Here is a 24,257-nt window from a genome sequence, read left to right as displayed (position 1 = left end):
ATTTCTGTCTCATCCGCGTTTTAAGCGTAGAATAATACCACTTGGGTGTGTGTGGTTTTTTTCCCCGTTTTGAATTTTTGTCTTTTACTCATAATTATACCTTTAATTATTGAGAGACAGTTAACCACTTAACTGTTTTTAAATTCCAGTCCAAGTAAGAGAATACTCTTGCATTGTGTTGCAAATTTTACCAACAAAATCTGTTTTTCTTTTTCCGTTAAGGATTTTCATATTTTCTCATAACTTGAGATGCTTTCTTTGAGCTGGTTTTAAATTTGTGTTTCAGATAACCGTGGTATTATTGTTGTTATTATTTTTTAGTAATTTGAGTAATTTACCAGCACTTTAATGTTTAAAGACTCCGTGGTGATGATAATGCAACTAAAGCTTAGCTTTTTACTATGATGGGTGTAGTAGGGATAAGATTTTATTATGTTAGGTTAAGATTTAGGAGAACATTAAAGTTACGTTTCTTCATGTTACGAAAATGGTCAGACTGAATGTTTTTAAGAATAAAAACAGGCTGGTGGGAGAATAAACTTTTTCTTTTTTTCTGAAAAATACATTACTAGTACTTGTTACAGTTTTGGGGGAAAGTACATTTCATGTTTTGTGGTGATTTTATCTCATTATTTTAACTCCCATATATACTAGGTGCTTTTATTTGCCACCAAACTCATTTTTTTTTTTACTATTTTAGTTGATAGGCTCACCCAAAATGTGATTTTTGGTACTGATCTAGACCTGCATATTCAGCATGAATCTCTTTAATTGATTGCAGTTGAGCTAGATGGTGGAGCCAAAAATGCTATTGCCCTGTCTTCATCAACAGTTAATCAGTAAGTACTGGGCATTGCATACTTACTTAGATTTTTTAAGATGGAGAAAGGTTTTACTTCATTTCACTTCAAGGCAGCAGGAGAGATAACTATACTTGTAAAGTTAAGTGTTACTAGTTAGTATTGAAATAAAAATAGCAAAACTAGTCCTTACCTTCCCATATAATGCTTCTTTCTTTTTTTAAAATATATTTTTATTGATTTCAGAGAGGAAGGGAGATGGGGAGAGAGAGAGAGAACCATCAATGATGAGAGAGAATCATTGATTGGCTGCCTCCTGCATGTCCCCCACTCCGGGACCCTTGGGTCCAAAGGCCAACACTATCCACTGAGCCAAACCAGCTAGGACCAATGCTTATCTTTCTGCTCACTGTATTTATTTCTCCAAAGTCTACAGACCCTAATTTTTATTAATGTAATAAATTTTTTCTGAAAATAACATGTTATTGTGAACAGTTGCTTTTGTCCTGCACCTTTAAGTACATTGGCTTAAGTTAACACTTGTGCAGATGAATAAGACAATGTGAAAAAAGTGTCCTTAGAGATTAACATCCTGGCGCATAAATGTTAAAATATTGAAGGGGTTGGGAGTGTTTTGAAAGTTTGTGTTGCAAAGACATCAAACCTTTAGAACAGCAATAAAGTTTAGGAAGAGAAGAGTTCCATTTTTTCCAATATTCTATAGAGAGGCTGCCTTTTTAACATTGAGGGATGTTAGCCTGCCTTCTCAAAATGGAGTTTTGTTTTATTATTCAGTTTCCTCTTATCACCATCACTTTTAGCACTTTATTTTCCCATCTGAAAAAAAAAAGGAATTTCCTAATTATTATGAATGCTTTGCAGTTTCAGCTCCACATCTTTCACTATCCCTGAATATGAAATGACCTGAGAAAGTGATCAGCTTGTTGCTGTGTTAAATATAAAATACAGATAGTTATGAAATGTATGTGGCATTTGTTTGCATTCGTATCATTTCTCCCCCTTTTTTCATAATTTTTGTAATAGAAATCACAAATAGGTTTTGTTTTTGCTTGATTCTGTAAAGGTAAACAATAAATTTAAATAAGAGATAGAACCTATTTATCAAGTTAGCTTTTTTTTACATTCGTGGATAGATAACCCATTCTGTGATAGATACCAGAAAGAAGTTGTCAGGAAAAGGTACACTGAAGAGCCCTTTGTGAACAATTTTGTTTGTTTGTTTGTTTGAAATGTTACCCCCCCCCTTTTTTTTTTTCCCTGTTGCCCCCTCCTTTTTTTTAAATGTACATTGTTGTGTTGTCTGGCCTTTTTTTCAAGCACCAGGTTGTCAAAGCTAATCTTTATTTACTATCAGGTGTTATGTAACACAAAAATGCTCATTAAGTTTATGTACTGCCTATGAGTATTTTAGTGTGTGGAGGAAATGCATTTTAAAAATTAACTTCTGTGTAAATCAAGACTATAGTGATAATTTGATGTATTAACTTTAAAGATCTTCTGATGCTGCTTTGCATCAAGTGCTCAGTTTAAATGGATGAAATCTTAAAATGTAGTCAAGTAAATGTTATAAGCTCTTAAGTCATGCACTGGGTAAAAAATAACATTTTTGGGTTTTAATAAGCAATATGATTTTATTGCCAAACCAGATATAAAATGCTACATCTTGTAATATTATCAAGTAATTCTCTTAAATAATGATACTGTTTTCAATCGATAATTGAAATCAACATCTTAAGCAATTAAAGTATATTATAATAAACTTCATTAACATCTTTATTGACTTCTTATGGTGTACAGTCATATTTTGCCATCTTAAAACCAAGCTATAATGAGCATTAATTAGGTACCTTAATTCGGTATGTTTTATGTTCATTTATAACTCTGCTTCTCAAACTTCCACAAAGTATACAGAAGAGCAAATCCCTTGGGGCCCGAGACCATAGCCCAAAGCATTCAACTTCAAGTATGACATGTCCCCTATTCCTAACTTGAATAAAATCAATATTCAAGATTTATTTTGTGGCTTTGTCTTTTTTTTACACCCCTCTATGTAATTGTGTTCAGGATGTAGGAATTTATCTGTTCTCTTTCAAAATAAAAATATCTTAAAACACATCTTTTAGATTATTATACATTACTAAGGAAATCCCCTTACAAACATTTCTTAAGGATTCTATAATAATAAAAGCATAATATGCTAATTAGACCGGACAGCTGGACAACCTTCCGGACAACCTTCCTGACGAAGCTGGGGCTGCGAGGGTCGAGCCCCTTTCACAGATTTTGTGCATCGAGCCTCTAGTTAGTTATATGCAATGATGATAGGTATGATGATAGTCAATATGGAATCTTTATAATAGCAAGACCTCAAACAAAAATGTTCAGTAATAGGTTAATGGTTAGGTAAATTGAGATGCTATGTATTCATTAAAAATGCTGTGGCAGAGTAAGTAGTAATATTGGAAAATGTTCCTAATGCAAAAAAAAAAATTATAAAAGATGTGACAGTAGGATCTCGTAAATTTTTTAAAAAAAATAGGTATGTTAATACATGAATAAAAGACTTGGGTGATCATCACAAAAAAGTTACAGAGGAGTAATTTTCTGCTAATATATTGGGTCAGAAAAACACCTGAAAATTAAATGGGTCCTTACTGTCTTACTAGTTTAAATATGCCCCAAACTGTGTCTTAGTTAGTGGTTTTTAATTCTTACCTCATCCAGTAAAATTCTGGTGCTGTACTAGTATATTCTGCAGCTTGCTTGATTTCCCCTTATAAAAGTATCTTATAATGAATTTTTTTCACACTATGTAGCCTTATCCCATTTTTCAATGTAGAATAAATTCCAAGCACCTAGGGTTAGTAAAATTTCTGTGCTGCTCATGATCTTCACTAATAGAATCTACCCTTGTACTTGTACTGTGCTTGGGAACTGATTGATACAAATTTATCTACAGAACTAATCCCAAAACTAGGAAGAAATGTCACTTTTCTTGGTTCTAGTTTTTAGAAGATATATGTCACTGAATTGCCTAGAACCGTGGTCGGCAAACTGCGGCTCGCGAGCCACATGCAGCTCTTTGGTCCCTTGAGTGTGGCTCTTCCACAAAATACCACCGCCTGGGCCAGTCTATTTTGAAGAAGTGGCGTTAGAAGAAGTTTAAGTTTAAAAAATTTGGCTCCCAAAAGAAATTTCAATCGTTGTACTGTTGATATTTGGCTCTGTTGACTAATGAGTTTGCTGACCACTGGCCTAGAAAATCAGAACAATATAAGTGGAGATACATAAAATTATCCATTGAATAAAAGCTTTACATCAATACTGTAATAGAGTAGGATGAAGGATTCATTTCTTTGATTCTGTGTTAAATAACATATTCAAGAGTTCTTTTTCTACAATAAGTAGTGTCACCATGTTCATTGGCCATTATAAATAAAAATTTATATTTCTCATTTAAATGTGAATATATGTAAATACTCCATTGTAAATGTTTTGTACCATATTTCAGGTATTTCCTTGATTTTATTAGGGTAATTTTTTTCTGTTTAATATAGCCACGGAACGATAGAAACATGACTAGAGTACCATTTCACCAGTTAAAATGGCTATTACCTTTTTCTCTCTTATTTCTAGTTAGTGTAAAAATAGTACATGTGGTATAACTATAACTCAGTGACAGAGAAAGGAAGATCTAAGTGGACTGGTGGTGTGTACTTATTTGCCCCAAAGAGAACCAAAAAATTTATTATAGATTTGGAGATCTTCCTCATATTTCCCTGATAAATCAAATGGGTAACAGTCCAGTTTCGTGTATAATTAATTAGAATACAACGCATTAAAATATTCAACTTTGTACCTTACTATCTTTAAGTCAGTTTATTCACCCAACATTTCTCAGTCACTCTGGTCAAATCAGAATAACTGATATGCTCTTCTAAATAACATCTGTCTTGCCGAAACCGGTTTGGCTCAGTGGATAGAGCGTCGGCCTGCGGACTGAAAGGTCCCAGGTTCGATTCCGGTCAAGGGCATGTACCTTGATTGCGGGCACATCCCCAGTAGGGGGTGTGCAGGAGGCAGCTGATAGATGTCTCTCTCTCATCATCGATGTTTCTAACTCTCTATCCCTCTCCCTTCCTCTCTGTAAAAAAAAAAAATTAAAAAAATCAATAAAATATATTTAAATAACATCTGTCTTGACATTATGGTAGCTAGTATTCTCTCTCCCTACTTAGCTTGAAAGCTAAACCCCAACCCCGTAAAAGACCTGTTTGTATTGTCTTCCCTACTTCCAATTCTCTGTGTATTCCAGTATGGCTTCTATCCCCACTACCCTGAAACTGCTTACCTTAAGGTCACCAATGTTCTTCATATTGCCAGATCAGATAGTCATCCTCAAAGCAGTCCTATTGAACACAGTTGACTACTTGATGCTCCTTGAAAAACACCCAGGGCCTCTTAGTTAGCACCTGTTAGTTTTTTAGTTTTCATTTTAAGAATTTTGTTGATTTTTAGAGAGGGAAGCGATAGGGGAAAACATGGATGTGTGAGAGCAGCTGCCTCTTATGCCCCCAATCTTGATACCCGGACATGTGCCCTCACTGGTAATCAAATCAGCAACCTTTTGGTGCCTTGGACGTCGCCCAACCAACTGAGACACATTGACCAGGGCATCACACCTATTAGTTTTCATCCTATACTACTTGTTGGTCCTTTTCCTACTCCTTTATTTGTTTATGCATCACTTGACTTCCAACTGTTAGAGTGTTCCAGAATTGGAAGCTAGACTGTCTTCTCTAATCTCTCTAGGTGATCTTTAACCCTTTACACTCACTTGCTTTTTTCTCGATTCCTTTATTCTACTCGGGATTTAATTTTTTAAATAACCCAGATTTTACAAAGTGCGGCAGTAGAATAAAAAACTGGAGTTTCTTTTCTTTTTATATTTCAAATTATTGATACATTCAAAGAGTAATTTTAATCTCTATAATTTTTCATGGTGTGATATTTTTTGAAACATTCACCCACATGAAGACCTGGTTTACATTCACATGTTTCGCAAATATAAATCGTCTCTCTTCTTCCTCCTTTGATTTTTCTGTTAGAACAAACAACACAATCTTTGTGTTTTTTGTTAGGGTGAGGTGTGATTATATGGAGCTTTCCATCTAAACATTGCTCTAAGTTAGTGGATAATAATCTACCACTGGAAGTTAGTGTACCATCTCTGAATTCTCCAACAAGATCATGTACTAGTTTCCTAATAAATTTCACATGCGTTACTGGTTTTTCATTTTTTCTTTTTTGGCATCAGTTGAGACGGCATTTACATTTTACTTGTCCTTTCATGCTAATGAAAACAAGAAAAGATACTGGAAAAATAGACAAAAACCCCCCTCCCCCCCCCCCCCCGTGGTGAAACTACGTGTCGAGTGTGGCTTGACATACGAGCTGCTACCGATGCTAACCGTGTGAGTCACACTCTACATCCGAGTGCAAAAGGTTAAAACAATTTGGATTCCTCTAACTCACATTTATATGTCTAATTCACACCTGTTGAATTCCAGCTTCCAACTATCAACTTGACATCTTCATTTGGATGCCTCATATCTTTAATACAAACAGTAATAAAAATATTTAATGAAATATATTCTTAGAGTCTCCAAACTCACTCAGCTGTTTAAGCCAAAAGCCTAAGAATCTTCCTTTTTTAAATCCTTTATTGTTGAAAGTATTACATGTCTCCTTTTTCCCCCATTGACCTTTCCCCACCCACTCCCCCACCTCAAGAATCATCTTTGAAATAGCTCCCATTGTTTTTATCTTCATCAGATTCTATCAACATTGCTTCCAAATTATATCTTCTGTCCAGCCTTCTTTCTTATTTCTGCCAAATCAATTCCCACCTTAAGAACTTTGCTATTATCCATCAGTTGGCTGGCTTTTAGTCACATGCTTGCAAGTGATTTCTCTTCAAGTAATGTAGCATCTCCGCATCAAGCCGCCATAGCATAAAACTGTGAGCATCTGTGCATTATCTCTATTTTGTGCATCCATTAGCAAGATGTGTCCTAAGGTGTTAAAAAGCCCAAGAGCTCGTTAGGCTGTTGACACTTAGTGTAAAACTGGACATTCTTAAGTGTAGAAGCATACACTGGAGGTATTGCAGATTCAGTTTCAGACCACTGCAGCACAGCAAGTCACACATTTTATTTTCCCAGTGTATTCTATAAAGGTTACGTTTATACTATACTGCAAAAAGTATGCACCAATCAAATTGCTCAACATAGTTGCTACAAACCTCCAGTTGTTTTTAAAAAAATGCCTGCAAAGCACAATAAAACAAGGTATGCCTGTATTTGGTATGATTTGGTAGATTATTTTGGGGGTTTGGGAACGCTCAAAATTTTTTTCCTGTAAATTAATGGTAGGTAATTGGTGTGCTTTAACCATTTCACCTTACTAAAGGTTTCATGGGAACTCTCTACTTTCCAATAGCAGGTATAACTGCCTTCTTTCATATAGCTATTTCATACTCCTTTTTCCTTGTACTACTTTCTCACCGTGTCTTCTCTAATCTACCTTTGTTTTTTTTTTGTTTTTTCCCCTAAAGCTTTAGATTAACTTGGGTCCCAAGATGACTTTCATTAAATGCTCAACCAGTAACCATTTTGTACCTATCAAATGAGCAGTTGTGCTCTTTTTGCTTTGGAGTTCCTTTTTAAATAAAAATACTGTCAAGGTTACCAGGAATAGAGTTTACATCTCAATGATTGGAATATAAATTTGTGTAACCTTTCTGGAAAATAGATTGTAATGTGATTTAGGTGTTCATTTCTTTTTTTTATTTAATAATTTTCACTAATTACTATTTAAGGAAATAGAGTATATAATAAATGTTTCGGTATGTTTTAAGGAAATGAAAAATTGGGAACATCATAAATGTCCAGTGATAGGGTAATTGTTAAATAATATATTTTTTTATACAGTGAAAGTTTTAAATGATACAGGAAACTTCAGTTAAATACTTAACCATGGTTTCCTTCACACTTTTCAATATGAATGAACTCCAAGTAGCAGGATATAAAATTGCTTATCCACTAATAGTCTTGTCTCTCTCTCACACCCACACACCAAAGACAGTGAACTCTGGTTTTGGTAAGTTTATAGATGATTTTAGCTTTTTTTAAACGTTTCTATTTTTCCATCTTCTGCAGTAGGTATTACTTACAAACCAGCTTTAAAAAACATTTAATGGATTCAGAAATAAGGACAGCATGAAATATAATAGCTGACTCAAGATTTCTCTACCAGGATCTGTACCTTTTTTACTGCTGACTTAATTATGTACAGCAATTCTCATATATGACTATCCCCCTTGAACCTCGACACCTGCTGTGCTTTTGAACTTTTGGCTGACCCTTTGGGATAAAGATGAGAAGCCTATTGAAAGAAACCTTTAAAAAAACAGTCATTTCCCTAACTTTCTGTTAGCTGTCTGCTCCATAGCTCCTGTTAATTAGGTCCCGAGGACCACTCATCACAGGCTCTGTGACATGTCAGTGATGGCTGAGTGGCAGAGGGAACAGAAGTGGGCTATGGATCTGAGAAATACCATGTGGAGTAATGATTCTACGTTTGACCAGAGCATGCTAGAAAAGATGATGTGGTCTAAAGGAAAGAGTTTAGGGTCTCAAGAGCAAGGAGCCACAGGTCATATTAAAGTTCAAGTTAAAAATAACCACCTGGATTGCTCATCAGGATGATTTTAACCAGCTTCTGGCTGAACTGAACACTTGCCATGGACTGGAAACAGCACACTGACTCCTCCTCAGACAACAAGGAAAATAAATCTTTCAGCCTTGAAGAAAAGTCCAGAATCTCCAAAAACCCATGTTCATTATAAATTCACAAAAGGGAAAGATCAGTCATCTTGGAGCAAAACAGATCTTGACTGCATTTTTTGGAAAAGACAGAGTAAGAAGATTCCTGAGGATGATTCCAGTCCTACTCCAGATGGGAATGAAACCTCCGCTATGACAAGTGCCTTCACCATCCAGGAGTACTTTGCCAAGCAGCTGGCAGAGCTAAAGAACAAGCCACAGGTCATGGCTGCGGGGCCTTATGTTTCAGAGACCAAAGGGGAAAGGAAAGAAAGGCAAAAGATAAATGTGGAAAATTATATCCAACTCAGAACTAAGAAAAAGACCAAGTTGAGCAGCAGTTCAAAGACCCTTATTGGGATGAGAATTATGACACTTCTACTGAGGATGGAGAGGGTTGTGTGTGCTACTTAATGACCAGGACTTACCACCAAAGCCCAAAAAAGAGAAGAAAAAGTGACAAAAGCAAGTTGAGGCAGCAGTGGATGCCACACTAGATGAAGCACCAGTGAAACAGAAGAAAGGCTCCAAATAAATTATCTTGAGCCAGGGCCTTCCAACCACTAGGATGTCAGGGTGCTGCCAGGCAAACATCTTGGCCGAATGTCAGAGCAGAGTTCACCCAAGAGTTTGTGCACATCTTTTAACATGCCCATGGATTGCTGAGTCCTACCCTCTCACCACATTTTTCCCAAATCATATTCCCAGAAAAACTTTTAAATGTTCTAAATCATGGCTGTCATAAACAAATTTCTTTGTAGACTCTAAAAAAAATTTTAAAAAAATTATTTCAGGTTTTGTAAGTTTCATATTGCCTTCAAAAGCTTGCTTGTAATGTACCTTTTCCAGTCTGATTATTTGGTATCCCCCCACACACACACATACACAGATCCCTAGACAGGATTGTTCACAGGTATTATATCTTTTTAACACTTCAAGATGAAATAGGTGTTATGTGAAGAATGGTGTTAGTTACTAATTTTTAATTTCTATAAGAGTTTATTTGAGCCCAAATTATAACGTATGCTGGGACCGAGATCTCAAATGCTCCCTGGTGTTAATTGTTATAAAGAAACGATACTGGTCAGATTTATGGTACTGTATTAGTTGATGTACACCGTGGGTCATGTTATATGTACCTAGTCTATAATTCATAGAACCACTAACAGTTCAAACTATTTTCTCCAAGAATGTTTGACTGCCTGATGAGGGACAAATGGGTTGAGAAACTGCCTTTGAATTAACTCAGTGGGCATCAGAATCTCATCATTTCTGCCCTTCTTTTAGAGGCTGATTTCCTAAAGGTCTAAGAATTCTGGTTTTGTCATTTTTCTAGTTGACGTAACACATGAGGCTAGAGTGTCATCAGCATACTGCTAGCATACAAGTGTAGTTACAAGACTAACTGTGTAATGCTGTTATTTTTTCAGTGTTGCAGCTATAGGATCATGGGGGAAAAACAGTCTGGATAACATGAAAGTGATGCTGGTGGCTAAGGGAAGGCGACTTGATTCTGTGGGAAGGGATATAGCTGATTCATCTGTTTTCTAGGTAAGCCTGCCTTGTTCCACGGACCTCACCTCATGACTGCAAATTTTAATCATAACTAGATCATGATTTCCAGTTACCTTTAATTTGGGAATGGCATCTTTACCATTGTAAAATGAATAATGTCCTTTTAAAACAGCAATTTGTATAATAAAACTTTAGTGAGTCTCACTGGGTCTTCACCATGTAAATGTTAGTAGATCCTAAGTTGTTCTGCCTAGCGGAAGTGCATATGTGTAAATGGTAAATATATGAACACACTAATATCTTGTGTGTAAAAGCCAAATAATGTGTGAATAATGTAATATACATTAAGGCTTGTGTCCCCTTTCTTATGATAATTGGTAAAAAGTACATGGACAAAACCAAAATTGAGTATTGAGGCAAGAACTTCATTGAACATTATAAGGTAAGCCTGAAGAGTTCAACCAGGCTAGTGATTATAATTCAACAAATTTCCCCCTGTTAACCATGAATACTATATTCAAAGGTTGATCAGTCTGTCGGAACAAAAGAAAAATATGTGTAAAATAGTGGTTTTAAAAAAAACAGTTCTCTATTTCAGAAGAAGGCATTGCTCCATCTCTATTAAAAAAGCAATTTGGATGTATGTGCTTGTTTAATATTATGAAAAAGAAACTTTAAAAGAATTATTTAGTTATTTAGTTTATTATCTTGTCAGATAATAACAGAGCTTAATTACTTGTAAAAATGTTTTGGAGAAGTAATTCTTAGATTAAGATAAAAGCTTTAATGAATTTTCTACTAAAGAATCAGAAGTTAAATACATTTAAATATATCACAAAGCTGCCAATAAAAAATAACTAAAAAGTGGTGAGACTAGCTGACTTGACAGACAACATTCATTGCATGTGGTAAAAACATTTCTTTAAAAAGTGAATACTGCCCTAACCGGCTTGGCTCAGTGGATAGAGCGTCAGCCTGCAGACTCAAGGGTCCCAGGTTCGATTCTGGTCAAGGGCATGTACCTTGGTTGTGGGCACATCCCCAGTAGGGGGTGTGCAGGAGGCAACTGATTGATGTTTCTCATCGATGTTTCTAACTCTCCCACTCCCTTCCTCTCTGTAAAAAATCAATAATATATATATATATTTTTAAAAAGTGAATAATATAGGTTTTTAATCACAGCAGTCAATTCTTATAGACTAGAGGCCCAGTGCACGAAATTCGTGCACTGGGGAAGGTGGGGTCCCTCAGCCCAGCCTGCACCCTCTCCAATCTGGGACATCCCTCTCACAATCCGGGACTCCCAACCATTTGCTTGCCTGCCAGCCTGATCAACGCCTAACTGCTCCCCTACTGGCCCGATTGTCCCCAACTGCCCTCCCCTGCTGGCCCAGTAGCCCCCAACTGCCCTCCCCTGCCAGCCTGGTAATCCCTAACTGCCCTCCCCTGCAGGCCTGGTCGCTCCCAACTGCCCTCGCCTGCAGGCCTGGTTGCCCCTAACTGCCCTCCCTTGCCGGCCTGGTCACCCCTTAACTGCCCTCCCCTGCTGGCCCGGTAGCCCCCAACTGCCCTCCCCTGCCGGCCTGGTAATCCCTAACTGCCCTCCCCTGCAGGCCTGGTCGCCCCCAACTGCCCTCACCTGCAGGCCTGGTTGCCCCTAACTGCCCTCCCCTGCCAGCCTGGTCGCCCCTTAACTGCCCTCTCCTGCCAGCCTGGTTGCCCCTAACTGCCCTCCTCTGCTGGCCTGATCACCCACAACTACCCTCCCCTGCTGGCCATCTTTGACCACATGGGGGTGGCCATCTTGTGAGAGCATGTGGGGGTCAATTTGCATATTACTTCTTTATTATATAGTATTATTATATCTAATTCTTTTTCATTGATTTTTTTAGAGAGGAAGGGAGAGAGAGAAAAACATCAATATGAGAGTGCAACATTGATTGGCTGCCTCCTGCATATCACCTATTGGGGGTTGGAGATCGACCCTGCAACCCAGGCTTGTTGGATACCGGGAATTGAATCTGTTACCTTTCAGTGCTCAGGGCAACGCCCAGCCAGCTGAGCCACACCAGCCAGAGCTATCTCTAATTCTAAATAATGGTTATAAACTTTGAAAAACAGTGTTTGAAATCTGAACTGGCATTGCAGTTTCACATAAAAGAACACTGTAGGCCGATACAAATTGTGGGGGTTTTGCAGGGGGAGGGGGGAAATTAGAGGGCTACTTTAAGTTCATATTTGAAAATAATTTTTTTAATCCTAATCTGAAATATGTTCTTGTACAGATTTGAGTATGAGCACAGTTGAAGAGGATTCTGACACAGTAACAGTAGAAACTGTGAACTCTGTAACTTTGACTCGGGACACAGACGGGAACCTCATTCTTCATTGCCCTCAGAATGGTAGGAGAACTTGTAGGCATAATTGGGAATCTTTTTGGATTTCTCACTTTTATGTCACCTTTGATATCTATTATCCATCTGGACAGTTTAGGCCAGGACCGTAGGAAAGGAAGTTATCTCTTTGGTTTATGAATTAATCTTAATTTTTATGTTTTAAAAATATCCCTTGGTATATTTTCTCATTTACCATAAATTTTAACCTTTTATGAGTAGCTGTTTTATTAGTAAGATCTGTTGAGCCTCCTAAGATAATGATGGAGTAACTATACATAATATACTTCCTCACCAGAGTATATGTGATACGTTAGAATATATAGATATAGTCATGCCAATACAAATAAATAAACATATTTTTCTCGAACCTGTGTTAGAGAATTTTATGTGACTGGGTAAGATTTACTATGATCATGTATAATGATTCAAGATTCAACAGCCTTGGGGTTTGTGATTTTTCTCTACCTATTTCTTGTGTATAATTTATTGTTTCTTTTGCTTTTAAGTTCATCTTTGCTCAACCTAAGTTTTGCAATTTCTTTTCACTCCATACTTAATCCCTAGGTTATTTCATTCAAACTTGCTGTTTTAACTACCACCTACGTATTAAAATGATTCAAACTTCTGATTTTATTATGAATTCTCCGTTTCTCAGAGGCACCTTTAATGTCACATGTCTCAGACTGAATTTTGTCACAGAATCCTCCAACCTAGTTCTTTTTTCCTTTCTCAGTCAATTTCATTTGTTTTAGTATCCTAGATCATAAATACAGGTAGGAATAATCCTCTCATCTCCCACATTCATTCTGTCATGAAGATTTGTTGATAGAATTGTTTCTTGAATCAATTCCCTTCTCTCTTCTCAAGTCCTCCTTTCTTATTTCACTTTCTCATCTGGGTGGCTCTAACAGCCTTTAACCAGTTTCCCACCTCTATTTCATCTTTTAAACTACAAAGACATTGGTCATGGTACTCAACAGTGTAAGAAGGTGTTTAAAGCTTACCATGGTTTTTAGAATATAATTCGGGTTCTTTAATTTGGCACATAGCCTCCCATCATCGCATCTTTCCTTCCAGACTCACTTTTGCCACATTTCGCTTATCCATATTCCAGCAGTTCATGACTGTTTTTACTTTTCTAACATACCTTAAGCTCTTTATGCCTCAGTGTCACTGCATATATTACTCCTACTGCCAATAATACTCATTTTCCTCTGCCTCTCTTCAAGTTAAAGACATCTTCTCCAGGAAATCTCCCTTCACTTCTAGTCTAAATTAAATGCCTCTCCTCTTTGCTCCTATCAGCCGCTTCATAGCTCTTAATACACTATTTTGAAATTGTTAGTTTAGTCATCTCCTCCTCTACACTGTGAGCTTCTTGACAGTCACGGTGTCTCTCATTGTTCTTTGCCAAGCACTTAGCACATAGTAGACACTCAGTAAGTATTTGTGAGTGAATTGTCTTTACATGTGAAATATTTGGAAAGCCAGATAGTTGACAGCACAAAAGTGTGATGTTCAAAAAGTGGCACCTTTGTCATAGTTCTTTGTCATAAGAATAAAAGCTTAGGTACTGCAGTAGACACTGAGAAGGCAATATTATTTGGAGTCCCACTTGTACAACTGGGCTTAGTTAACTGAGCAAATCAGTAAGAAGATTGTTTTACAGTCATTACTTGAAGATTGTGTGTTTTCCTCATTGTTTTGAACGTTTTGAGATTTTTGTTTTGTTTTGTTTCATCAGAAGCTGATGAAATAGACTCAGAAGATAGTACTGAACCTCTGCATAAAAGGCTTTGTTTGTCTTCTGAGGATGATCAGAGTATTGATGATTCTGCTCCTTGCATATCAGTTGTTGCACTTCCACGTAAGTCACTGTTTAAAAGCAGAGTTTCCTTTTAAAATTAAATTTTAGCTTGCAAGAGATTTAGTTGTCATTTGAAGGTAGACTTAAACCCATTATTTTTCTCTTCATTTCATCAAAAACCCTCTTTTTAATTCATACATAATAAGTGCTTATATATGTGCCAGGGGTGATTATAAATGCTTTTACATATATTGTCTAATTTAATCTTTTTTTTAATTATTATTATTGCCCCCTCACTGCCACCGCAACCAGGGGCCTTTTTAAACATTTTTTTTCCCTGATCACGCTTTCCCCCCATGAACTTTTTTAAATGTGCTGTCTGTATGTTTTTGCTTTGTTAATAAAGAGAATAAAAATTTTTTCATGCACAACACTCTTGAAGCAAACTTGCCCTCATTGAGAAAGCATGCTCTAGAGTAGGGATTATTATTATCTCTATTTTATAGTTGACAAAACTAAGGCACAGGTATTATAACTTGTCAGTGATCATATCCAGCCATTTCTGGTTCTTGTAATTTATACTCTTAATCCCAATGCTGTACTGCCTCTTCATATGGTAAATAGCTAACTGGAAGTTATATAGGAGTCTGATTAGTTTTTCTCACTAAAGTTTTAACATGTTTAAATTTCAGGATCATTTAGAGTAGACTGGATTCTAAGGAGGTATCGTATTTCAGGTACTGTTGGCAAAAGATTACAACACAACAACTGTAATGGTAGATTATCTTTCTAATGTGTTTAGCAAAAAATAGGGAATCTTGTTGAACTGTGGTGTCCCCACAAAGGTCAAATAGGTTTCTTAGTCCATGCTGATGGGGTTGGGATACAAAGCTCTTATACATAAAGGAGAGTCTTGCCACATCTGAGAACTTGCCTTTTGCACTCAGCATCAAGCAAAATCACATCTTTATCCAGTGGGGAAAACTGAAACTAGGTTTTCATTGTGGAAAATCATGTTTTCACAAGTAGGTAAATACTCTGTATTTCGAGTTTAATTGCTTGTTAAATTTACAGAAAAGAAATCCTTTTATGTCAGTTTGCTGTGAAGCTTTATAAATACAGTATTAATGTTCATGTTCCTAATATTGCTTCCAGTTGTGACTATACAAACATAATCTATTTATAATTAAATTAAATGACCTAATTAAGTGATCTTTCCTCCTAATGATAATTCATATGATATTTTAAAACTCCTAATTTGACGGTCATTATGTTGTGATTCCGATTTAAAACTTGATTAACCTATCTGTACTACAGACGTAATCCTATATGGATATTTTCTAAGCTACAGATTATTTTTATTCAGCTATAATTAATATATTACATTATATTATAAGTGTACAACATAATGCTTTGGTATTTTTATATATTGTGAAATAATCACAATAAGACTAGTTAACATCCATCACCATATATAGTTGCAGAATTTTTTTCTTGTAGTGAGAACTTTTAAGATCTCTCTTTAACAACTTTCAAATATACAATATAGTATTATTTACTGGTTAATTCATTAGAGTGCCTTTATCATAATTGTAGGTTCAAACTATACTTGATATTTTGTTCTATTTTATGGTGTTAGTCTGAATTGGATGTTATAAAATACATGAGCTACTTGATATTGGATCATAGCATATCATGTACGCAGGGCATTCTGGAGGCTAATATTTACAATAAGACTGAATTCATGAAAAGCAGGCTTGAAGTATTTACATGTTTCCAGTATTTGTAAAAAGTGTGTTGATAAATCAACTTAGAAAAGTTTCTATATTTTAAAAAAGTCACAAAAAAGCATGAAGTCCTATATATCTAGGACTGATTGAATGAGCAAGTCATTTGCTGGACTTAGTGGAGGCGAATATTAATTTTTAAAGATTTAACTTAAAATTTAATTTAAAATTCATATTTTCTTTTACATGCTTTATAAAGCTGATAAAATTTATCTTCTGAGTCTTAAAAGTCCTCTTAACTTTCATAGTAATCAATCTAGATCACTAATTGACCACTTGTTTTTGCAGTCATCTACCACCACATTGACTCCATGCCCTACTCATAGTTATAACTCTTGGTTATTCAGATGATTGTTGTAATATCTTAGCCTCCTATTCTTTTTGTTCTTCACACTGCCTTATCTCTACCATTACCACCTATTAACTAGAGTCCATCTGTTTTCTGTTTCAGATTTTGTTTTCCTACCACTACTTCCTATGTTTCCAGCTTCCTCTAATACTCTTAAACTTCTATGATCCTTTGCCTCACTGGCAACCATTAATCTTACCACTTTTTCTTTGTTCCTTCTCCACTTTGTGTCCTGTTTCCTCCTTACCCAATTTCACTTTCATGATTAGTCATTGTAATCACTGTCTCGAATTGCCGTCAGGTCTTTTTTTCCTTCCTTCACTTATTTGTTCTTTGGTGAAACCACAACCTTGGTTAAATTTATCTGCCCACTTATGTCTATACCTGAATGTAGAAGAACAGCAGAGGCAAACTGACTGGTTCCACTTGAAACTGATCATCGTTATCTTGGAAGTGGGCTCATGATGTTTCCTGCCAGTCACACCATACATACTTCACCATAATTTTCTTTATCCCACTCTGACATGACTGTTTCATATATCCCGAAACCTCTAATACTTTCTCCATTTTCTTGACTCTCAACTGATAACCTTGCTTACTACTTTACTGAGAAAATTGAAGTAGCCAGAAAATAATTTCTATAAATTTTCATTTCCACAAATACACACCTACAGGTATCTATGTCCATATATTCTATTTTTTCTCATAGCTAAGGCCAGCCAGCTCTTCATTTTATTAGATCCTCTCCCTTTGCCTACTCATGGACATTGTTACAACAATTCTTGATATTCTCTCTGGAAACGTCAATTTTTTCTTCTCTAGCATTTTTCCCTTTAGCATTGTAAACATATTATAATTCTTTAAAAAGTCCCATTAGCCCTCTTCTGGCTCCCATCCAATTTCCCTCCTTCCCTTAAGAGGAAAATACCTTGAAATAATTGCCTCCATTTCTTCCTCCATTCTTCCTTCAACCCACGCCAGTCAGGCTTTTACCTGTCTCACTTCACCAAAACTGTTCTTCCTAGGTCTCCAGAAACCTTCTTTTACTAAATCCAATGGTGATCTTTTTTTTTTCCTCAGTCTTTGTCTTGCTTGATCTATCCACAGTTTTTGACAATATTTATCACTCCCTCTTCCCCTGCTTAACATTTTGTCATGTGGGTCCCAGGGAACACGTTTCTCTAGTTTTCCTCTCCATTGCTGTCCATGTTCTTCTCAGACTCCTATGCTGACTTGTCCACATCTCCCAAACCTCTAAATGTGGCCTGCCCCGGGACTCAGTTTTTAGACTGCTTCTGTTTCATCCCTAAAACTAATGATTTTAGATTCTATCTCTGGTGATGTCTCCCAGATTTATTCCAGTCCAGACTTCTCCTTTTAACTCTAGATGTTTAGTAGGTATCTCAAACTAATATGTTTAAAACTCAGTTCCTGAAACTTCCTAAATTTCGAAATTTGCTTCTACAATCTTCCCCATCTCATTCTTGGCAGGTACATTTTTTCCATTTGCTGAGATTAAAAAAAAACCCACCTATAATATCATCTTTGACTTTTCCATTTCTCTCATGTTTGGTTTATTTGCAAATTCTATTGGCTCTACCATCAAAATACCCACAATTTGAACTACAATCACCCTTACTTGATTTCACCCTGGTCCAAGCCACTGGCCTCTTATCATGATTATTGAATTAGCTTCTTAACTGATCGTACTCCAGTCCTTGCTGCCCTTTAGGCTATTTTCCCTATAGCAGCCAGAGTGATCATCTATATATATAAAAGCCTAAGCAACCGGCCAACCATCCGACCGTCCGACCAGATGCATACTGACCACCAGGGGGCAGACGCTCAACGCAAGAGCTGCCAAGTGTCTTGGCAGCTGCAGTTCTTGGGTGACACATCCAGAACCAGAGAGGAGGGAGCCCGATTCCGGGGTGCATCACCCGAGAACCGCCCTCTCATAATCCGGGACCCCTGGGGGAAAGTCAGAGAGCCTGTTTCGGCCCAATCCCCACAGGCCAGGCCAAGGGACTCCACTGGTACACGAATCTGTGCACTAGGCCTTCAGTATTACAATAAAAGATTGTATCATTCCTCTAGATCTTCCATTGGTTTCCTGTCTGAGAGTTAAAGCCAAAGTCTTTATAGCGGCCTACAAGTTACCACACATATCTTACTGTTCTTGTTCAATCTGCTTTGGCCACACTGCCCTCCTTGCTATTCCTGGGAAAATCCAGGCATCTCCCCATCTCAGAGCTGTTGCACTCGGCTTTCCTGCTGCCTGAAATGCTCTTTCTCAAGACACCTAAGTGACTAGCTCCCTTCCTTTGTTCCAAGTCTTAGTTACTTTTCCTGGCCTCCTATCTAAAATTTCAAATATCCTTCCTCACTTCCAATACATTCCCTTTCCTACTTGATATTTTTCTTCTTACCACTTATCATCATCCAATATAATACCGTGTTCATTTTGTGTTTAACCCACTAGAATATAAGTGCCATAAAAGCCAGATTTTGCTCACTGCTATCTCCAATAACAGCAATACCCACTGTGGTATTAGATGCACAATAAATATTGGTTAAGTGCATATATATAAAAATATACATATATTTATATATATGAGCAAGGAATGTGTTAGGAAATTAGATGGTCCCATTTTTTCCATGGATGTTTAAAAACTAATTAGACCCTGCCATTGCTATTCTAGAATTGAATTATTCCTTTCCTTGAAGTTTCAGAAAATGATCAGAGCTTTGAGGTGACCATGACTGCAACCACAGAGGTGGCAGATGATGAGATTACTGAGGGAACTGTGACACAGATCCAGGTATAGTAAATCTTTTTTTACTTTTTATAATTGATATGAGAGAGAGAGAGAAATAAACACTGATTTGTTGTTTCACTTATTTATGCATTCATTGGTTGATTCTTGTATGTGCCTTGACCCGGGATCAAACCTACAATCTTGGTGTATCAGGATGACACTAACCAACTGAGCAACCCAGCCAGGGCCAACTCTTTTTATTGGCTGCAAGAGGATCATCCTTTACACATACCTTAGGTGGTAAAATATTGTGAACATATTTTGTCTAACAAAGTAGCAACCACAAAATTGAGGGTAAGATTCATTACTTCGTTCAGATTTCCAAGTCCCTACATATATGAATCTCAGAATTGTAAGCAAAGATAAAATTTTAAAATTCATTCCCTGTAGAGTGGTTCACATCTGTTGAAATAGGTGATGCCTGTGCATTCTTTATCTACATGGAGTGATCTCACTTGAGCTGTTAAATAACTTTAAATTTTATCTTATAGAAGATATTGATTGGGATATAAAGCTTTTTGAGGTAGTTTTACCCAGCAGTTATCTGTAGTGACTGATTTAGAAAGGCTACATATGATCTCTATTCTGTGTCAGTGGAAACTAAGTCGTTACAGATAGATTTTAGTTAGGGTAGTTATAGTTATGGTAGTTCCTTTTGGTGCTTGTAGGATTACATACATTTTACCATGTGTTTAGAGGTTGGATTATAATCAGTCTTACTGTTTTCCTCTTAATGTGAACTTCTTTGTGTCATAAGTTATTTCTTACAAAAATAATCAGAATTCTCTGCTTTCTTAGCCTAAAGCTTAAATCTGTTTTACTTATAAATTTATCTCTGGCTGATTGTGCCTTTCTTTTTAGTAGCTTGTCCTTTTGTTTCTTCATTTAATAATATATTTTAAAGTAGTAGACAGTAGAGACATTCTACCGTTATTTTTCTAATGTGAAGCATCTCAGTGACCTTTTTCAGTTAAGTATAATAGTTGTAAATTGATAGGTAACACCAAGGACTAAGGACATCTAATGTAGGGGCATTGTGAACCTTTTGCAATAGAGCGCTTCAAAGTGGTTCTGCAACAATAGGATTTCCAGAGGTATGTGTCTGTGATGTGCTTAAATGGCTTTGAGATAGGCTGCAGATCCTCATAATCTGCCCTCGGGTATCAGCAGGTGATTTGGACAGGAATTTTTTTCCAAGCTCTCCGAAGCAATAGAGCACATCCTTTCTTCAAAGTGGGGCTTGTCAAATTCATTTCAGGTTCAAAGACTAGGTAGTCTTCACTTCCATTCTGTTTTCAATGCAGTAAAAATAACTATACATACGTATAATTTTGTTTACAACCTAGCTAGAAGATTGAGCAGTGGTAATGTTAGACAAGTTATAGGGTTGTTTTGTTTGCATTATTTCCAACGAGTTAATGAGTTATTATTTAATATTAGTTTCTTGGTTTGTTATTACCATTTTAGTGAATGAAAAACTTTTAATAATTTCTAATATATATTTAATAAGATTAACATTAGCTGTTAGTGAAAATCAGCATAGTTAAAAGTTTAGCAATAATGTGATCTTCAGATTACAAGAGGCCTTAGACAACATCTGTCTAGTCTGTCTCCGTTCTCAGCTTTATAAAGGTCTCTTGGTCTTTAAAGGAAAAAAGTCTAAAATGTATGCTGCATAGAGTTATAAAACTTTTCATACTTGATCAGTGATTTATAGCTTTTTGCCCATGGATTTTTTAAAAACTGCTTTTATGAATATATTAATTACCAAATATAAAAATAAAGTAAGTAACAATAAAGGCTTTTCCCCTTATTGTGCTTTGGTGGTTCAATGATAGCTTCTCTCTTACCAACTGAGATGGGTTTCATTTCCTGTGGAAGTTAGAAATTCATTTTTTTGTTTATTGAAGAAATAGTTCAGTCTTTGTTGGGACTTACCTCCAGCCAGTGACATAGCTTAGTAGTTCATCCAATCCAGAGACAGCACAAGGTTGAGTGATGACTAGACAGGTAATTCTCCCCTTATCCTAGTCTGCCTGTGATAATGTCAAACCTCATATGGCAGAACTGTTGTCAGATTTTCCTCACTCACACTATAGCTCTCTTTAGCTCAAGGTCAACTCTTAAAAATGGCTTTGTTCCTGCAGAAATTGCTAGATTAGGTATGTATGTAATTAAAAATATGCCCAGTGATAATTGCATAAATATACTAAATGCCACTGAATTGTATTCTTTAAAGGGTGAATTTTATGGTGTGTGAATTATTTTTTAACTGCACGTTTTTCAATGAAGACTGTTTTAGCTGCAATAATAGTAAAAAGTAGTATCATACAGTTTTTTGAGGAGAAGGGGTACATTAATGAAGGTAGGAGTTATGACACTCTAGAAGTTGGCTACCATGAAGTTGTGAACAGTAAGCAGACCATAATTTTGTAAAATGTCTTTTGGTTTTGCCTGTTAATCCTTTAAATTTAATAGATTACATTACAGATGACTAAATATTTAGATAGCAAACTACCTGTGAGGACATTAAAAATCATAACTCAACCCCAGCATTTCCATTTTGTTGTATGTATGAACTAATTTAAATATATAAATATACAAATGTATATTTTAACCTTTTCAAGATTCTACAGAATGAGCAACTAGATGAAATATCTCCCTTGGGTAATGAGGAAGTTTCAGCAGTTAGCCAAGCATGGTTTACAACTAAAGAAGATAAGGATTCTCTGACTAACAAAGGTAAGATATACTATGAATTTTAGTGTCTGCTGGAAAAATATGGAGATAAAAAGAACTTATAATCATTAGGATTCTGAGTTGGACCTTCAAAATTGTGATTAAGTAGTTACAGTAATTGAGCTTTTCCTTTTATTTATTTATTTTTATTAAATTTATTGGGGTGACATTGGTTAATAAGATCATATAGTTTTCAAGTGTACATTTCTATGATATGTGATCTGTATATTGCATTGTGTGCCCACCACCCACAGTCAGATTGTTCTTCATCACCATATATTTGGCCCCTTTCTCCCTTTACTCCACCCCAACCCTTTCCCTCTGGTAACCATCATACTGTTGTCTATGTCTATGAGGTTCAGTTTTATATCCTACATATAAGTGAAATCTTTTGGTTCTTAATCTTTTCTGACTGGCTTATTTCTAATTGAATTAAACTTGAACTTTCCTCATTGGATTAAATTTGGCTCTAAATGACTTTGAATGAGCTAATGAAACCCTCATTTTTCAATAATCTATCATTTTTTCTGAAATGAAGTAGATATTGTCCTGTTAATTTTTGAGCAAATGGATAGCGGTGACATTTAAAAGACAGTACAGTACAGTTACTGCTTATGAGACTAGGAAATCAATCGTTTTCAGAGATCTACTTACTTTGGTCTGATAAGTAGCTTAGAGGCTTACTGTTTGTAGTGCCGCTATGCTCATTAGGATTGCTAGAAAGCTGCTACAAGAGAATGGGGGTTGTGAATGTACCACTCTAAGGAAACAAAAGTAAGTAAATTGTTTTTAACCACTGTAAATACACATTTCGAATATACTGTTCACTTGGTATCCAATGTATTATGTTTACCTTGCCCTAGAATCTTTGTATATGTTATTTTGCCCATAAAGTTTATTTTTCATTAAAGAAATTTTTCAGCAAGTTTTTAGCACAGTTGGGCTTTTCTAATACTTATAAGTCTTTTTAAGTGTTCTAGACCAGCAGTCGCCAACCTTTCGGACCTCACGGACCACCAGTGGTTCTCAGACCACCGGTTGGCGACCACTGTTCTAGACTACTGAAAGGGTAAGAGAAGTTACTAAGTGGAAGTAACATATTTTAAATCTTTTACTTACCATTGTCTTTATTTAGTAGGGTCAAATATATTCTTTCTTAAAAACCAGAGGTTTCAAAAGCAACTTTACCTAGGGATCTTTCAAGTTTCAGATGAATGAGAAATTAGATTAGCTACATTCTATTTTCATAGATAATATATTTAATCAGAAAGCAAATCTTTAGTAATGTACTCCTCTCAAGGAATAACATTTTCTATAATATTGTTTTCTTTTAAAGGACATAAATGGAAGCAGGGGATGTGGTCCAAGGAAGAAATTGATATTTTGATGAACAATATTGAACGCTACCTGAAGGTATCTTATGGCATATTTTTTTGTTTCACTAATTTGTTCACTGCCAATTGCAAAAACATCAAAGCGGCATAAAATATGTACTTAGAAGCTTTTTAATAATTTGTGTAATGGATGACTGGCTAATGTAACTTCATTCGAAGGTGTATGATTTTAGTATTAAATTTTTAAACCAATTTTGAATTCTCAGTTTGAAATAGCTTTTTTGCTTTAGTTAACACTCTGAAGTTTAAACAAAATCTTAAAAGTCTCTCAGAATCTTAAAGCTTTGTCTTTTAAAGTAGTTTATACCCTGAACTGGGCCCAGTTGTGAGCATCTTTGTCATTTTGAAACTCTTTTTTTATTGACTTTTACATTCCACCGGTTGCTGGTCCTCTTTGCTTGCCTGAAAAAGATGGAAAACAATTTTGGTAATAGGAACTGAGTGATGTAGAAGAACCTGAAATTCCCTCCTTCTATTCTTGTTTATTGATTGCAACAATCAACCAACCAAAGACAGTGTCTGTCCACCCACCTTTACCGACAGGCAGCACCAAAAGCCTCTCCACTCCACAGCCCCACAGGGCTTCGGGCAGTGAGGTGCTCAGGGCAGAGAGAGGCAGGCGTGGTGCGGGATTTAGTTGCAATCGGAGGCAGATCAGCAGCCTCAGTGCTGCCCCTGGGCGGCACCTATGAGTGAAAGAAACCACACATTTTTGCATGATCTGAGCAGATTCATAACCAATTA

General features: G+C 36.2%; 1 protein-coding gene and 1 pseudogene across 2 annotated transcripts in view; both read left to right on the top strand.

Annotated features, from left to right (window-relative positions):
* The window catches only part of DMTF1 (cyclin D binding myb like transcription factor 1), a 50,016-nt gene that overhangs the window by 1,255 nt on the left and 24,504 nt on the right, over nt 1-24,257 (top strand). Inside the window, exons 1-7 of one of the 2 annotated variants that reach the window (XM_054725911.1) lie at nt 80-839; nt 10,138-10,258; nt 12,508-12,624; nt 14,363-14,485; nt 19,289-19,383; nt 22,008-22,122; nt 23,456-23,532. In XM_054725911.1, the coding sequence (XP_054581886.1) occupies nt 12,516-12,624; nt 14,363-14,485; nt 19,289-19,383; nt 22,008-22,122; nt 23,456-23,532 (519 nt within the window). In that variant the 5' untranslated portion in view covers nt 80-839; nt 10,138-10,258; nt 12,508-12,515. Of the gene's footprint in view, nt 1-79; nt 840-10,137; nt 10,259-12,507; nt 12,625-14,362; nt 14,486-19,288; nt 19,384-22,007; nt 22,123-23,455; nt 23,533-24,257 lie in introns of those variants that run through there. The other variant, XM_008149490.3, reaches the window with a different exon arrangement.
* Nucleotides 8,375-9,293, top strand: LOC129151373 (PIN2/TERF1-interacting telomerase inhibitor 1-like; annotated as a pseudogene).

This window comes from Eptesicus fuscus, chromosome 14, assembly GCF_027574615.1.
Source record: "Eptesicus fuscus isolate TK198812 chromosome 14, DD_ASM_mEF_20220401, whole genome shotgun sequence".
Lineage (NCBI taxonomy): Eukaryota > Metazoa > Chordata > Mammalia > Chiroptera > Vespertilionidae > Eptesicus > Eptesicus fuscus.
The sequence above is the reverse complement of the archived record's forward strand: the minus strand, read 5'-3'. Positions and strand labels throughout refer to the sequence as shown.